The following is a 16,724-nucleotide window of genomic DNA, read 5'->3' on the forward strand; positions in this document are numbered from 1 at the left end:
TATGATTTCAAGCTTTGTGTGGAGTTACATCTTGCTGTTTGGTTACTTTTTTCCAATTTAATTTGACAGACTTAGTAAATAGCACCCAACTGTTTAACTGAGGTAGATCCACATTGTAAAGAAAGCTGGGTCCCCTCCATTTCATGTTTCAATTTAAGATGCTTTTACAGAAACAAAAATCCATATAATCCTATGCAGAAGCAATGGCAGGTGGCACTACCTGAAGAAAGCTTAGAACGTGAGCAGGTCAGCAATTAAGATTTATGCCCAAATCATACTCTCCATCAGCCATAAATAAATCTCAGACTGGAGGGAAAAAAAAACCAAACATTTAAAAGTAACCCTGAAAAAGTCTCTAGACTTTCAGAACAGGTCTTCTTGACTGCCACAGAAATGCACAATGGTCCATTTTCATCAAGCAATGGCAACAGCCAAGCCAGACCAGAGAGAGAGAGAGAGAGAGAGATCTGGATCACTGCAAATTTCCCTTTGTAACTCTGGAGAAAAGACTGGTTGAATTATGATATAGCATCTTGATCTGAACAGTTTAAACTCACTGCCTAATATTTTTGCATACTCTGAAACTTACAATTTTAACATCTGATTAAGGCTTGATTTAAAGTGGCATTACCACCTAGCGTCATGCAAGCATTGGACATCCTCAAAACACACGGAATGGTATGAAACGAGACAAGGACGTGAAGCCTCAGAAGTGTACTTAGCAGGTACGATAATTTTATAACGAATTTTACAATTCATGTAGCAAATGAGAAATTATACAGAGAGGCCAATGTATATAAATACTAGTTTATACAGGAACTTTCAATTTACAAAACAGCACTGCACGGTTTCTCTACTGCAAGCACACGATGCCGTCACAGAGATACCCCCCCCCCGCCCCCCGCCGCCCTGCACGGCTCTGAACGAGCCCGCAGATAGTTCGCAGAGTACCACCTGCAGGACGCCCGTGTAGCTGCTCGGCTTCTTAGAAAACACTACACTCGCAATGGTCACAATACATGTTGATTCAAAATCTCTTCCAAAATGTTTCTTTGTGGGGGAAATGAAGAACGGGCAAGATCCACCTAAGGAACTTCTGAATTCATTTTTGGTTCTTTTTCAATTATTTTATAAAAATAAAATAAAACTAGAAAAGTTGATAAAACTCAGGGTTAAAAGCCCTCAATACGTATTAGGTAAGTAATCTGAAGTGTACCAGAGGTAAGACAAATCTGCATGTAGACACTACATTCTTTTCTTGTATTTAATGAGTAATTAGCCACTTTGCTGCACAGAAACTTACAATTATTCTCTTAAAACTTCTTAAGTAAAAACTCACTTGCCTCTACAGTTATAAAACATGAATTCATACCTTCAACAGCTACATTAAAATCCACTATCAAACTCAGGATTCAAATTTCAGTTTAGTGCTAAACTATATACTTTCAGGATTTCAGTCATGTGTATATTTGGCTTTGAAGAGGAACCAAAATTATTAATGTAGCATCCCCTCTGCAGCCAGCACCTCTGCCGAGGGAACAACCATGCCTTTCAAAATGAGGGTTTGGTAGAAGGAAGGAAGGGCCAAGAGGAGCCGCCAAGAATGAGTTTCTATGCGTTTTAAAAATAAATAACATTGGATTATTTCCCCCACTTAAAAGCAATAAAATCATCCCTTAACAGGGACATCCCTTGACCCTCAACAGGGTTAAGGTGTTTTTTAATTAGACCATCAGCCAAGAAACTGCTCAATACCTGGCTTGGAAAAGTTCGAGATAAAAAAATGTATTTTAGGCATGTCAGAACCGGGAGTCCTCTATGCACGGCTCACCCAAGTCAGCAGCTTCCCTGCACACCGCAAAACAGAGCCACACAAACGGAAAAGCATCCCAAAGTAAGGACAGTAGGACTGAGTAGCACCTTACGTCTGAGGGCTTCACACGCAATTCACAGAGACACGATTCCAATTCTCATTCTAAAAATCTAGTTCTGTTACACTAAATATGCTTGTTGAGTGACTCTGAGGACAAAACCACTGGGTTGTGTTGATGGCCGCCGCCAAGGCCTAAGAGATGGATCTTGCGCTGATTTCCTGGAATTCCAGCAGACGTGGACTTGGGAAGGAATTCCTTCAACTATGAGAACATAACGTTTTCTGACACGAGACAGTGTGCATGGGCATCACAGTTTACAGAGTCAGGAGCTGAGGAGCAGATGCAGCTTAGAAGGCAGAAGGTCAATGATTGACTTGTGGAATGGTACAGGCTTACTTCCCAATAAAAATGCAGCCCCAATATGATTGAGAAAGGACACTGAGGACCGGACTTTAAAGGCACAGCGGCTGAGACCGGGTCTTCCAGAACACGCTCAGTCTGGTACCAAAGGAGACCAGAGGAAAGCCTGGTACCACCTGCTTCCTGGGTCAGAGGGACCTGCCCTCTCCCACCCCCCGAGATTGTTCCCACAGTCTCTAGAGTTCCAAGGAGCCTTGGCTCCCCAACACAAGCACCTAGTTCTGCCAAGTGGTGCCAAGGAGCCAAGCATCAGCCTGCAGCACACCCCCTGGCCTGGTTGTGTGGGGTGTTCTTGGGTTCAACTCATGGTTTTAAGGACCTTGATTCAGAAGCTACTTAATGAGGGTGGCCTCAACATCTAGTTCCTGGAGACACTTGAGGGGCAAGAGTTAGTATTTGGTGTTTTAGCTTTAACTCTGAACTACTGAAATCCAAAGAGGTCGTAAATAGAAGATAATTCAGCCTCTTGCCACCCCCCAGAAAGGGGATGGGAGTGAGTTGAGGATTCAACTCTTCTGCATACCACCAAGGGCGTTGAAAGATGTTAACACATCGAAATTTTTCACATTGACCAATAAGAGAAAAGTGTTAACAAAAGCACCAGTAATCTTCGGTTCCCTCTTTTAAAATAACCTTTCATGAATGCGAAGATGGCGGGAGAGGCCCACCCCAGGATTCTGGAGATCTGTAACGCAAAAAGCTGATGGGTGGGTCTGAGTTCAACAGTTCACATTACTGAATCAAGGAGGGGGCTGCTGTGCAGTGTCCCCCAAAACACCCAGAACGGGATCCTAGTTGAAAATGAGGCCAACTCAGAGCACCCAAGCAAGTTCCAGAAGCAGGTCAGCAGACATTGTGGGTTACCCACCCTACACATCCATGCATCTTGGGGTGGGCTCTATCTACAAAACAGTGTAATTGCAGAAGTACAAAACATTCTTAGAAAGACTGCAAAGGACACTTAGCTCTTTCAGAATTAAAGCATGTCATGTAGCATGAAAAGCATCAAAACCCAAAACAACAGTGCTAAAGGCAAAAATTTCCAGGTAACATTGTATTTGGAACCTCTCTGGGCCAAAGTCAGTGTCTGAGGGGTGTCCGGTAAGAGGGCAGAGCAACCTCCACACAACCAGACATCTGTAACTGCAAAACCACCTGCCTGTCCCTCAAGAATATAAGAGCAAACCAATGGAGGTGTCTTGGAGCAGATAGGAACCATTCCAAAGACGAGACAATGTAGAGAACGTAAAACAAGATCCGAAGAAGGCAGAGGATGACACCGACTGACCCACAGTGTGTGGGCAAAGGACATTCTGACAGCAAAGTGGTTAATCACAGGAGGGGTACTCAGAACGGTAACAAACTCCCTCAGGACAGACTGCCCATAAGTTAGCGTCAGGGGATCCAGGGTGCTGGCAGCAGGAACTCCTACTTCAAGATGCTGGCTGTGGACTCTGTGTCCACAACAGAGGGCCTTGGACTTGAACGGAACATTTTGCTTTTAAACTGTAGATCATGTTTATTAAGTAGGGAGTGATGGTAACTCAAGGTTCCAAAGTCAAAGGTCAACTATAACTGCATGGTTTTTTGAAACCATACAGCAGCTTTAGATGTATTATTTGCACGAGAGTCGGTGTTTCAGCACCTTCGTGATTTTACAGAGTGTACAAAAAGGGAGAAGAGAGCAGAGGGAGCCATTTTCAACCCATTCATAAGTAACACAGAGAAGAAAGTGCTTTCTTACAGCAAATAGGAAAGTGAAAATCCAGGACAACAGGCCGTTTCAAGGTTTCACCACCCACGGCCCTGCGTGGAGATGTTCCCGCCAGCCTGTGAGGACGGTGCGGAAAGCTTTTCCATTTTATTCACGCTGGCTGCGTAGAACCCTAGATTATTGAGGTGGGCAGCCCTGAGGAGTCCCCGGTCCACCTCTGATGCCTCCGAGGGGGAGGAGGGGACTGCCCATGGGTCACAGTATGGCACACACATTTTCAAGCCAGAACTAAAGAGAGAGATGTTCACAATTCAGTTTATTCAGGCAACGTTTTGGCTTTTTTCAGTGTGGATAGCTACGCTTAAGAGCAAACATGAACCTATTGAGAATTCAGAGGTAGCCTTTATCTGCATTTATTTTTATTTTTTTTAAACTAAAAGGTATTTAGAAACCACCTTCTGTAGTGATTTGGCTAAGCCAATACATTCACTTTAGACAATAAAATGGCAAAACATAACCAAAAAAGCATTAGGGAGGGCACCACGATGGCATCGACGCTACGTGAACACACACTCATGACTGGTTTGGGTCTAAAAGCTCCTTTGTGTGTCTGATACCGGGTAGCCTGACCACAAACAATCATACACCGTGCGCCGGAGCACACACTTCTAATCTAGCAAAAATCACAAGCCATAAAGGAACAGCACTGGATTCCAGGTCTCTCTAGCATCTATGCGTTAAGCCGCAAATGACAGTTTTGACACAACAGTGATCTCATGGCTTCAAAATGATGGCTGACCAAAGAGAGGCGAGGGAGGCCCTTGCTTAGTGGTCTATTCACATTGGCCACACAGATGCTTCCTATCCAGACTGTCAGATGCTGGATGGAACTGGAAGAAAATGCTTTCAGGAGCCACAGGAAACAGCAAGGAATTAGACTGAAAAAAGTGTTCAAAGGATTTATAATCAATCCTCTTAAAATCAAACCTTCAGACCTCCAGGGGAGAGGACTCTCCTTTCTATAGATTGCAAAAAACTTACTTTCTGAAAAACAAGAACACGAGGCTAATTTGTCCTTCATGAATGGTCAACAGACACAAGGCTACAGAGGCAGAGCGAGGTCCACGCAGCTCTAACACATAATACTGAAAACATAGCAGTCCCCTACAATGTAGCGACGTGTTGTGTTCATATCATTTTTGCTAACCTAAATCTATTTACAATCATTTCAAACAAGTACAGCAGATGCAAAGTTGGACACAATAAAAAGGAAGTTGTCAAAAAATCAGTGCAATTATTTTGAGTTGAAAATTTTCCTTACAAAAGAGTCAGCATGTGTGTATAACACAGACAGCCCCATCACAAAGTCACACGTGCACCGGGACTACACTGAAAACATGTCACGGCGGCCGAGCCTGCAGGCAGGGCAGCTAGAAAGAATCTTCTTGGTTACTTTGGGGAAGGGCTTAAAATATAAATAAAATATTTGCATTCTGAAAGTGAGGCGCACAAACACTGAGGAAGTTTCTGTTTATTGTACATTCCTTTCTCATGAGAGTGAGAGATGAGTCAGAGAGGTCACAGGGAGATTTCTATGGCTTGTCTGGGCCACTGGGATTGTCCACTGTCTGGATTATGTCAACTTCTAAAGCTCCTCCTAATGGAACTGCCTTAGGTGTAGGAAAATGCCCATGAAAAATCCTTTTAACTGTCCACCAGATCAAAGTCCCGTTGAAGGAGTACATCCAGATCCTGACGGCTCCACGAAACAAGCCAAGTGCTTCCATGACGACGAGCAACCGAGAGAAGCCGTCCCAGCCCCCCAGGCCCCCTAGAGACAGTCTGGTGTCCCAACTGCAGGACGCTTGGCTGGTCTACCCTTAACATATTGTATCAAATATATAATTTGACTGAAAAACTGCCTTGTAAAAATAAAATTTAAATCACCCTGCAGATCAATGTAAAATTACATTGCTGCATATATAAGAAAAACAATTCATCCAGAAAAATTACATTTGTGGCTTTCAAAAATAAATCATCCGGCAAACTTGCAGGTAAACATTAGGCAATTTATAAAAGTTGGGGAAAATAATTTCTATCATATCCATCAGGTACCACATGCACTGGGATATATCCACATCGGCCAAATCGAACCAGAACAGAAAGAAAAAAATAAATAGCAACATTTGCATTTTAACAACAATAAAAATAATATATAATATAACATCAGTAAAACCACCCCCCAACCCTGCTGTAGGAACTGAGCTCAAACTGTCTTCCAATGAGCACTCTGTAACCAGGGGTAAACATCAGTAATGGCAGTGACCACGGCCAGCCTCAAAGAGCACAGACGTCACTCTGTCCCCACTGCGGCCCTCTCAGGCAAGCCCGCCCAGTGGCCAGGGGTCGCCGGCGGTTCTAGAGTGTGGACATTCATCCAAGGGAGTGTAAGACCACTACCAACAAGCAACATCAACTTAAAAAATAAAAGCAGACCCTACAATGTTGTATCAAAAGTGTCTAAGGGGAGACTTCTCAAAACCCAAACCAAACCAAACAATCCCTTTCTAGAAGTACGAGTACGCCTAGTTTTACAAAAATGTATCTGAACTAGGAAAGTCTGAGCATGTCGAACACAAAGAGGATAGAATCTCAGCGGCACCGTCCTCGGCTCCCCTGGGCTTCCTTCATTGCTTTGTCACTAGGGCGACAGCGGGGCGAACAGGACAGACGGTGGTGAAGGGATGGGAGCGGTCATTCTTCTTAAAGTGAACATTTTAACATCTACTAGGAAGAGTACCAGTATAAGAATCTAATCAGACCTCTTTTAAAGAGACGAGATAAATCCCAGTTTTTCTTTTAAATGAATCCAGATTTCTACATCATAATTTTCACATTCAGTTTGCTTAAAGCAAGGCACACCTTACTTAACAGTGGGGTGGGGCAAAGCCAGCGCACAGACACCTCTCAAATCTGCATGCACCCCAAGCCTCCGGGTGGCTAGATGCAGGCAGAGGGTGGAGCTACCCTGGGAGCCCTCTTGGGGTCACGGGGCGGGGGGGGCAGAGGTAGCCCGGGCGGGGGTGCAAGCACAGTCAGAGACAGCAAGGGCCCCTTTTGGCTTCCATGTGAACAGGGCTCAGACTTAGTCTACAGGACTTTGAGGTTTTACGCTGTCTCAAAATTTATCCTAATAATGGGGGGATTGGTAGAAATTTGGGAAAACAATTATTTACCTGAGAAATTGTAACTACAGCCATTTGAATTCTGAATCATCCGTCAGATGTGTACAAAGGTATGCAGCTAACCTCGCTGGAGATGTTTGGTCTATTAATGCTTTTAGTATTAAAAGTTTTATAAAACAAGCATAGGGCTATAAAAAGTACCCTTCTCAAAGTACTTTGGCCCACTAAAAGGAAAACCTTTCCTTCAAAATGATTTAAAAAAAACAACAAGACATTTAGGTCTAACTTTCCACTGGCCTGCGGTCTTTCCTAGGTTAGCTCAGTGAGTACCTGCCTGTGCTGCCGCCAAAGGGCTCCTCCTCCGCTGGGCCCTCGGTGCTCGAGGGAGAGCACTCCTCAGAAAGCTCTAGATCAGGGGTCCTGACTTTAGGCAGCCCTGGAACCTCAGTCAATGGTATAAAATACAGATGCCCAGCCCCGGCTCTGGAGAATCGGATTCAGGAGTCTGCATTTTTACCAAGCACCACCACTGCCCTGACCACCAGGACCCTGCTGCAGGTAGTAGAAACACACCTTTGAGACACATGGTTCTAGATGATCCTCAAAATGGCTGAAAACTAACCTAATTTCAGATTTCAAAAGTGTGTAAGTGAAAAGATTCCCTCCTTAAGCTTGAATGCTCCTGGTAATTTCAGCCAAGAGTGTATTGGTATCCTTCTGAAAATAGGAGAAAGTGCCACTTGCCAATAAAACGACAGGGAATTGCAACATTTCTTAGAGCAGAGGCTTCTGTTCGTTTAAAAAGACCAAAAACAAAACAAAACAAAACAAAAAAAACACCCAACAAACAAACCCCCAAACAAAAAAGATACAGCAAGAAGAGGCTAATGCCATTAATAAGACACCCACATGCACACACGGACACACACACGCACACACCACTCTGAGTATATATCTTCACAAATAATAGTCTCCCCTTTGTCATTGCCGCCGAAATCTAGGCCGAGTGTCCATTACAGCTCCGCCCGCGGCTCCCCTGCCCCCCCGGCACCCGCCCAGCACCCCAGGGCCGCGGGCGACACACAGGGGGGGCGCCTTCTCCGCCACAGTGCCAGAGGTAAGCGTCAGGCTGGGCTTGGGGGGCCGGTAGCAAGCAGAGGGAGGCCGACAGAGCACAAAGCAGCACTAGGGGAAGGCCCGTCTCCTCCCCTGAATCTCTACACTGAAAGTGGATTTGATTTTTTTTTTTCTTTTTAAATTGTCTAAAAGGACAAACAGCCCACTTAGCACAGAGTTGTCCGCTGTTACCCTTTTCAAGTTGTCCATGGTTATCACTCTTAGTGCAATGGTTTCTAGCCAGGCAAACCCACGCGCGGGGACCAGGACGCGAGGCTCTTCTGCTGGCGCGGCAGCGGCCACCGAGGGCAGGGCTCGCCGGGCCCCGCGCCCACGGGGCGCCTCTGCCCACGGCTCTCTGCGCGCTTCAGTGCATAGGTCCTACGGAACTCGTCTAACAGAACCGGACTGAGAGAGGGACACTGGGACACATGGACTTGTTTCCCAGGAATGGAAGAATAAATACATTCCATTTGTGCTTAATCGGCCGAGCAATGCACGGGGGGCAGGACGTGGGGTGGCGGCGAGTGGCCGCCGGGCCCGCGCTCGGTCCCCCCGAAGGTACAGGCTACGCAATCTACGCGGGGGGGGAGGCGGGTGGCGGTCACATTGACTCAATTGCATACTCCTGTACGTAAGCACTGAGAACCACAGGAGGTGGTCCAGTCTCCAGAACACTCTTGATATGCGAAACAGATCACAATAAGCACCCCGAAGTCAATAAAATGAAAAAACAGCATCTATCTATCACATTAATACTGCAAACCAGATATATATATTTTTTTCTCTTACATTAAAGACATAACAGTGAAAAAGGATTGTACTGTTTTTATCACCACAGACCCGTATTCTTTAGAAACTTTGGAAAATAAATGTCACAGTCCTATAGGACAAATCTTATGATTAGACTGTCGGCATATTGTCTTTTTTCTTTTTTTTTTTTAAATAAATTTTTATTAAAATGGCACTTGTCTGCCAATCTCTCTGGACCTATAAATGTTGTAAACACACATGGCCCATCCTCTGCCCCCGCTCCTTATTTCAAGCTGAGTGAAAGGCGGGCAGTGGCAGGACAAGACACCCGTGGGCGCCTCGGCGGGCCACCTGCCCCAGGTCCTGAAGAGCTTGCGTCAGCCCTGTCAGGAGCACACTAGTATCACTCTGACATAAAACTTTAGTGACCACCTCAGAATGCTCAAGGCTTTAAAACCACAGCCACGATCTGCGTTGCTTTCACTCTCTGAGAACGTTCACAGCTAGTTTGAGCCCACCAATTTCATAGAGAATCATGTGTTAAAAACAAGTAAATTGAATGACCAAATAAATTAAAAATGTTTTAAAGCCCTGAGTTCATAGACTGGTTTTAGGAGATTTTTAGGAAACACGGGACTCTATTTTAATAAGCAGCTTATAGATTTTGGCAAACCATATTTCCTACGACAATGGGGTCTCATACAGGTCTGCAGTTCAAAATCCAAGTTTGAAATCTGGGACGGAAGGCATTCTGGAAAATGGAGAATCTACTAAAATCAATGACGTCTCATGTTCGATGCTGGCTGTCACGGAAGGGCTGGGCATCTGTTGGTCTGAGTGTAGCTGGTCTCATGTGAATCCAACTTGGTACACAATCGTAAACACTAAAACACGTCAAGCAAAGTACATGGTGCGCAGCGTGTCCTGATGAACCTGGACTGCCTTTGCCAACGCTTGATGGTCTCGTCCATTACTCTGCCCGGAGGTATGGCTTCCTTCGGCACTGCGGGGATGGGAGGAGAGAGAGAGCGTGCAGCCTTTAATGCACCACGAGGCAGCGTGCGGGTAACTAGGTAAGACTATGCACCAGACGTCTGGGGAGGTGGCCACGCGGCTACCGGGCGACAGTGTCGGTGCTGGCCTCCGGATGTCTGTGTCACAGTCGGCTCCAGCCACAGGGGCCCCACTGCTTCCCGGTCTGAACACGGAGCTGCTAAAGCGTGTTGCAGAAGCAACCCCTGCCGTGACCCCAGCCAGTCTGAAAGGCACACCACTCACCTGTCATGTTCTTTGTCCACCAGGTGGTACCTGGCCCGGAAGGCCACCAGGTGGGCATAGTATGCTGGCGCCGGGATGGACACAGAGCGCGTGCAGCGCACATAGGTGTGACACAGCTGGTAGGTGAGAATCTGCAGCTCATCGGAAGAGAAACGATTGTCATCCCAAAGCACGTGATAGTGGGAAGGCCTGCTTGTTCCCTAAAAGCAGATCAGAGGATCAGAGGAGTCAATGTGCGAGTGAGGAAGTCCAGAACTCACCTACGCGAGGGCACTGCTGAGAAAAGCCAGGCTTTGGTCACAGTGGGCTATGCAACCTCCGTACAGAGGACACAGTGGGACGACTCCTAGGGACAAAACACTGTGGGCCCCTCACCAACAGAGACCTTCCCTGTACATCCTGCAAAGGCGTGTGGCCGGGGACAAGGCTGTGGCCCACGAAGTGGGAAGGAGTGGACCCTGAGTCAGCACCTCCGTCACCTGCTGCCCTTCCCATAGCAGCCCCAGGGGCCCTGTCACCGCTCACATCTCTGCTAGCTCGCTGGTCACCGGGCTCCAGGTGCACGGGACACCTCTTGCACCCCACCAGCGCACCTGGCCTCTGCCCCAGCTACTTCTGCCTGACTTCATCTCATCTAAAATGGGAACCCCGACCACAGCATGCCAGTGGGTCCCTGCTCCCCAGCACCCACGGTCCCAAGCTGCACCTGTTCACTGGCCACCTGCCCAAGTGCCTTGGGGACAGGCTGGGGCCCCAGCCCTGGTTCCCCTAGTGTGCCCCCAGTGCCCGCTGGCGTCTGTGCTCAGAGACACCAAGAACGTGCGGAGGGCCCCCCCCGCCCCCCCCCCCCCGTCCTTACCTGGATGCCAGCGTGACTACACAGGTAGAAGTCAAACTCGGTCGGGTGGGTGATTTTCGTGTCCACAGTTGTGCCTGCTGGAATGTTTCCACTTTTCCCGACCTTCGGCAACACAGGAGCCCATTAGACACGGGGCAGCAAGATAAAGCTAGCAATTCCACCTCACCCACACTGCCTTCCGCTGCCGGCCCTTCCTGACCGCAGGCTGCCCGATTTTGCAGTCTACACCGGCTAACGCATTGGCTCAGCGCTACAAAACTAAGATAAAATTTAACAAACGCTATTAGAAGTAAGTTCCTGTCCCGTGATGGCTGGGGCTATTTTCCCCGTCTCGTCAAGGCCCAGAAGAGAATCGTAGTTGTCTGCCCTTCACTGAGAATCTGTGTGTAACGCTTGAAGAACTCCCCGTGACTGCTGAGGTCACCGACACACAAATCTAAAACTATGCACAATGGACACCTGAAAGGTCATCAGCTGTGCACAAACACACCTGCTGTTCAAGGCACAAAAGCTAGAAAACCCTGAAAGCTGTCAGGAGCTCTTGCGCCTTGTGGGTGGCTTCATCACCACCACCCAAGAGGGCATGCTTTTCCCCTAGAGACCATCGGAGAAGCAGGGGTACAGACTGGGCTGCGAATTATATCCAACCACTTCACTCTAGGCTCACATTCTAGGATGACAAAGCCAGCGGACACCCCACTACTACCACTGGGGAGCAACAACGCCAAAGCTCTAGAGCCCAACCTATTTTTAGTAAATCACTAGCTTTTTAGTTATACAATTTTCAAACACAAACAAAAGAGAAAATCCCCGGTATAATCCCTGTGCCCCTTTGGGTGTGTATTTTACTTCTTGCCAACCTTTTTCACACCTTCTGATTTTTTTTTAAGTAAAATATTTGAAAATAGTGCCTCCCTCTGCTTCCCTCCTATGTTGCAGTCTCAGATTTAGACTTTATCATTCCTACACGTGCTTTTATTTTTCATTGCATTTTGAAGTTTCCCTTAGCGCTACCTGGTGTTACTTCCCAGGTTTTAAAGTTGTGTACGTGTGTCACATATGTTCTGCTACCTGCCAGTTTTGTTCAATATTTACAATTTTGAGATGTATTCATGTGATACACACAGTCTATCATATTCATTGCCGTGTAACATGTCAGTATATGAACATATCACAACCCCTTCTGTTAGCAGATAAAGTTTTTGCTATCAAAAACAATACTGCAAAAGCTTTAAAAAAAAAAAAAGGGACGCCTGGGTGGCTCAGTGGTTGGGCATCTGCTTTCAGCTCAGGGTGTGATCCCGGGGTCCTGGGATTGAGTCCCGCATTGGGCTCCTCACAGGGAGCCTGCTTCTCCCTCTGCCTATGTCTCTGCCTCTCTCCTTCTGTGCCTTTCAGGAATAAATAAAATCTTAAAAAAATAAAAGAAACAATGGTGCAATAAATATTCTTATGCATGTGTCCTTCTACATAGGCAGGCAGGTTTCTCCAGGGCTAGAATTACCAAACGCCATCCAAGGTGACTTATTAGTCTCCACTCCATTGAAAGTGTGGGAGAGTCTTCATAATAATGCTTTTGCCCTATGCCAAGGACAATGCCGAGAGCTTAGTGTGTTAGCCCAGCTAACCTTCCTGACATCCCGAGGAAGGTGTTCCGGGGGGCTGACACCTGTGGTTATGCAGCCTGGATGCTGAGGGGTGCACAGCCAGGCTGTCCGGCTCCAGACTGTGCTCCTGACCATGTCACAATGCCCACACCCTTGTCAAAACTTGTTATTAATAGGATAACTTTGAGTCCCCCCCCCCGACATTTCCCATTTTCTGAAAAATTTTGCTTAAGATTATCCTTTGAAGGTTTTGTAAAACTGATCTATAGAAAAAAATCTAGATAAGCTTCATAAAAAAAACTAAGTAGTTTCCTCTTTTATTCCTATTCTCTGCCACACTTTAAGATCATGTCTTCTTGGGGATGCCTGGGTAGTTCAGTGGTTGAGCATGTGCCTTTGGCTCAGGTACTGATTCCGGGGTCCTGGGATCAAGTCCTGCATTGAGCTCCTCAGAGGGAGCCTGCTTCTCCCTCTGCCTGTGTCTCTGCCTCTCTCTGTGTCTCTCATGAATAAATAAAATCTTTTTAAAAAAGGAAAAGATCATGTCTTCTTGAAGGTTTGGCCAAAGTTGCCTGTAAAACTCTCTGGGCCTGATGCCTTTGGGAAACAATGACTGGATTATCCTGTGGAGCTGGTCTCAGTAATTTATGTGATTCCACAAACAACTGTTTGTATCTATTTCTTCTGACTTTTCTAATGTATCTATCAGTGTAAACCTGTTACTATCCCATGATTACTGGAGAAACACATCTCCCTCTGGGGTCACGGTTCTCTTTTTGCTCTTAATATTGTTATAAGTAACCTTTTTTCCCCCTTGTTGACTCTTGCTAAGTTTATCCATCTTCAAAGAAGATTTTGTTTGTGTTAATCTACTCTTCTTCTTCATCTTTTCCTTCATTATCTCACATTTCGGGAGGGGGTGGGAGGGGCTGGGTAGGAACAAGTGACTTTGAGCCCAGTGACTCCAGATGGGGGTGGGGTGGGGTGGTGGTGGCAGTGGTCGGGGGGCTGGGCAGGGAGGGAGCCTTCCCTCCTGCCTCTTATGTTCTTGCTGCACATTCTGGCACTTGATGGTTCTCTTCCTTATTTTCCCACGGATATATCTAAGTCTATTCTCTTCAAGAACTGCTTCAGCTACACTGCATAAAGTCTGAAGTGAGATTCTCTTGTTTTTCTTCAGTTCTGATTACTTTGTAATTTTTATTCCCTTTGCATGTTTAATGCATGTGCTACTTGGAAGTGAATTTAAAATTTCAGGCTTTCTTAAATGTCTTTTTAGTGCTACTGCTGATTGAAAATTTAATTGTATGATTAAAAAAACAAAACAGGGATGCCTGGGTGGCTCAGCAGTTTAGCTCCTGCCTTCGGCCCATGGCCATTTGATCCTGGAGACCCGGGATCAAGTCCCCCATCGGGCTCCCTGCATGGGGCCTACTTCTCCCTCTGCCTGTGTCTCTGCCTCTCTCTCTCTGTCTCTCCTGAATAAATAAAATCTTAAAACAAAACAAAATGTGGTTTGCCCAATACTGTGGATTGGAAATCTCCCGGGAGCTCTTTGTGACCAGGTACAAGGCAACTTTCGTAAGCCGTGCACGTGAAAACTCGACATGAATGGCTGGACTCTAACTCATCTGGCCTGGCCATTTCGCTCTTCCAACTTCTAGCTTTTACTTAGGTGTGTCCGCTCCAGTTTCTGACAGTGGTGTGCTGAAATACCTCTTTGATGGTAGATTTATCAGTTTCTCCTGGAATTGCTACTTTTTCGCTATGTTGTATTTTTTTCCCTCTGTATTTTTAGGTCACTGCATTAGGTAACATCCAAGCCCATGGCTGTCAGATCTTCCTGCTGGGTCATCCCTGTGGCCGGGACAAAGTATCCCTTCCTCTCACTAACAAGCTGTGTTTTGTGTTCCATCTAGACAAGCAGCGTTTCTCCCTTGCTGTGCTTTCTCGCACTGGGGCTACCGAGCAGCTGGGGGGCTGCTGGTTCTCCAGGTCTCTCCCCCTTCTGGGAGCGTCCCTTGTCTAGGCAGCTACCTGACGCTGGGCAGGTGGGGACAGGCGTCCATGTGGAGGTTTATGCTTATTTATCCTGTTGGAAACTACTTTTAACGTGAAGATTCCTACCTTTCTTCAACTGTGGGGCTTTCTCAGCAGCTACATCTACAAACCTTGCTTCTCCCTCCTGCTCGTTCTTATTCTGGGACGCCCGGGACCAGCACCCCGGAGCTGCCCTCAGCACTCCAGCCTCCCCTGAGGGTCCCCAGTTTACTGAATCCCACCTACTGTGCCCACTGCCAGGGGTGCCGTGCCTCTTCCAGAGCCAGCTCTCTGGCGATCACTTTACTGGACACATGGTATCTCCCGCCCGGTCCTGTCCCAGCCCGTGGGACGTAAGGGTCCAATGTTGCACCAGACCGAGGAGGGCCCGTCTCCAGCGCCTACGGCTGGGGCTTCGTGGAGACAGCCCCTCGGAGGACAGGGTCTCCCATGAGCCCCAGGACAGCAGCAGAGCTGGCACCAGCACCTCTGCGGCATGGCTCCGGGCGAGGGCCAAGCAGAGACCCACGTCCTTACGGCCCCAGCCCAGGGCCGACCTCCGGCCCCTCCTTCAGCCTCCGAGCCTCACCCTCTCGTTCTTGTCAGTGCAGAAGAGCCGCGTGTGGTGCCTTTTCTGTACCACTATGAAAGTGATCCCTGGCTGGTAGTCTTTTTCTAGCTTAATACATGCCTCGCGAATGGCCAGTAACTCATGGTGGAGAACCTGAGGGAAAGAAAAGACACACTTAAGGATTATTTCGTTTTTACAGCCTCTTTCTACCTTAAAATAAATCCCTTAATAACATAGGCTATTGGACAAATACTTGCAGATCAGTCTTCTGGCTCCACTAGCTGGTTATTAGCTGTGTGACTCTGCCTTTCTGTATTTGTTTTTTCATTTATATAATTGAGCAGATGAGACCCAGGTTTCATAGTTAAATGGTTTAAATTAGATAGTGCCTAAAATTGTTGAGCACGGTTTCTGGAATGTTCTAAGTGTTCAATAAATGGCACCCACAGTACACAGGAGTAATGAGGCCCAATGCGAGACACACACATGAGAAAATCCATTCAACGGCTTGTTTTCTATACCAGAGAGGAGGGAAAGAACCTCGTGGCATGAACACTGGCTTAGGAGTCAGACCTGAGCTCCAACCCGAGCCCTACTGCCATGCAGCTGTGTGGCTTTGGGAAAAAGCCATGACCCTCTCCGATGCCCAGGGTTTTTTTTTTGCTTTTAAAATGGGAGCATCCAACCTTGCAGGCCTGTTGTGAAAACTAAGGTAACGTAGAGTGCTTGGCACACAAGTACCTGAGAGTCAGGGTACAAAGACGGTACCCTGTTCGTGTCACAGAGAAACAGGCAGACAGCTATCATGCTGTGACGAGGTGAGCACAGGGACCACACACCTCGGATTTTTAACCAATGTCCTAATTAAATACCATGTTATGGTGTTTCCAAAGTATCTTGGGTTCTGGGTTGAGATGCCAGCTGTGGGGTTTCCATAAGACGTGGAGTACGTCACCAAAGCGATAAACACAGAAAGGCACAGACCCCTCTCGGCAGGAATGGCTGGGGGGTGGGGGGTGTTGAGAGGGCTGGGGCCCCAGAGGAGGGGAACATTTTCAACCAAGGGAACCCAAGAGGTTTAATACAAGAGGTGCCTTCAAAGTCGCCGGGCACACAGTGGACTTTGGACCCGAGAGGGGACCTGGAGCTACTGGCCCTGCCTCCCGCAGGGGCTCAACGACGCCCTGGCCAGGAGTGTCGACTGTTCTCCATGCCACCTGAGGGCCTTGGGGGACTGGCTGCTGCTCTACTCTGGACCAGGAAGGTCCAGGCCATCCTGCTTCTGCCTAGTCAGGCAGCCCGGGGCC

General features: G+C 47.2%; 1 protein-coding gene across 1 annotated transcript in view; it reads right to left on the reverse strand.

Moving 5' to 3' along the window:
• Positions 1-906: 906 nt before the first annotated feature.
• The window catches only part of AGO2 (argonaute RISC catalytic component 2), a 108,939-nt gene continuing 93,121 nt past the window's right edge, over positions 907-16,724 (reverse strand). The window contains exons 16-19 of the mRNA XM_055313930.1: positions 15,436-15,570; positions 11,200-11,301; positions 10,341-10,540; positions 907-10,065 (exon numbers count right to left, since the gene is read on the reverse strand). Coding sequence (XP_055169905.1) covers positions 9,957-10,065; positions 10,341-10,540; positions 11,200-11,301; positions 15,436-15,570 — 546 coding nt within the window. The 3' untranslated portion in view covers positions 907-9,956. The remainder of the gene's footprint in view (positions 10,066-10,340; positions 10,541-11,199; positions 11,302-15,435; positions 15,571-16,724) is intronic.

Source organism: Nyctereutes procyonoides, unplaced genomic scaffold (genome assembly GCF_905146905.1).
Source record: "Nyctereutes procyonoides isolate TBG_1078 unplaced genomic scaffold, NYPRO_anot_genome, whole genome shotgun sequence".
Lineage (NCBI taxonomy): Eukaryota > Metazoa > Chordata > Mammalia > Carnivora > Canidae > Nyctereutes > Nyctereutes procyonoides.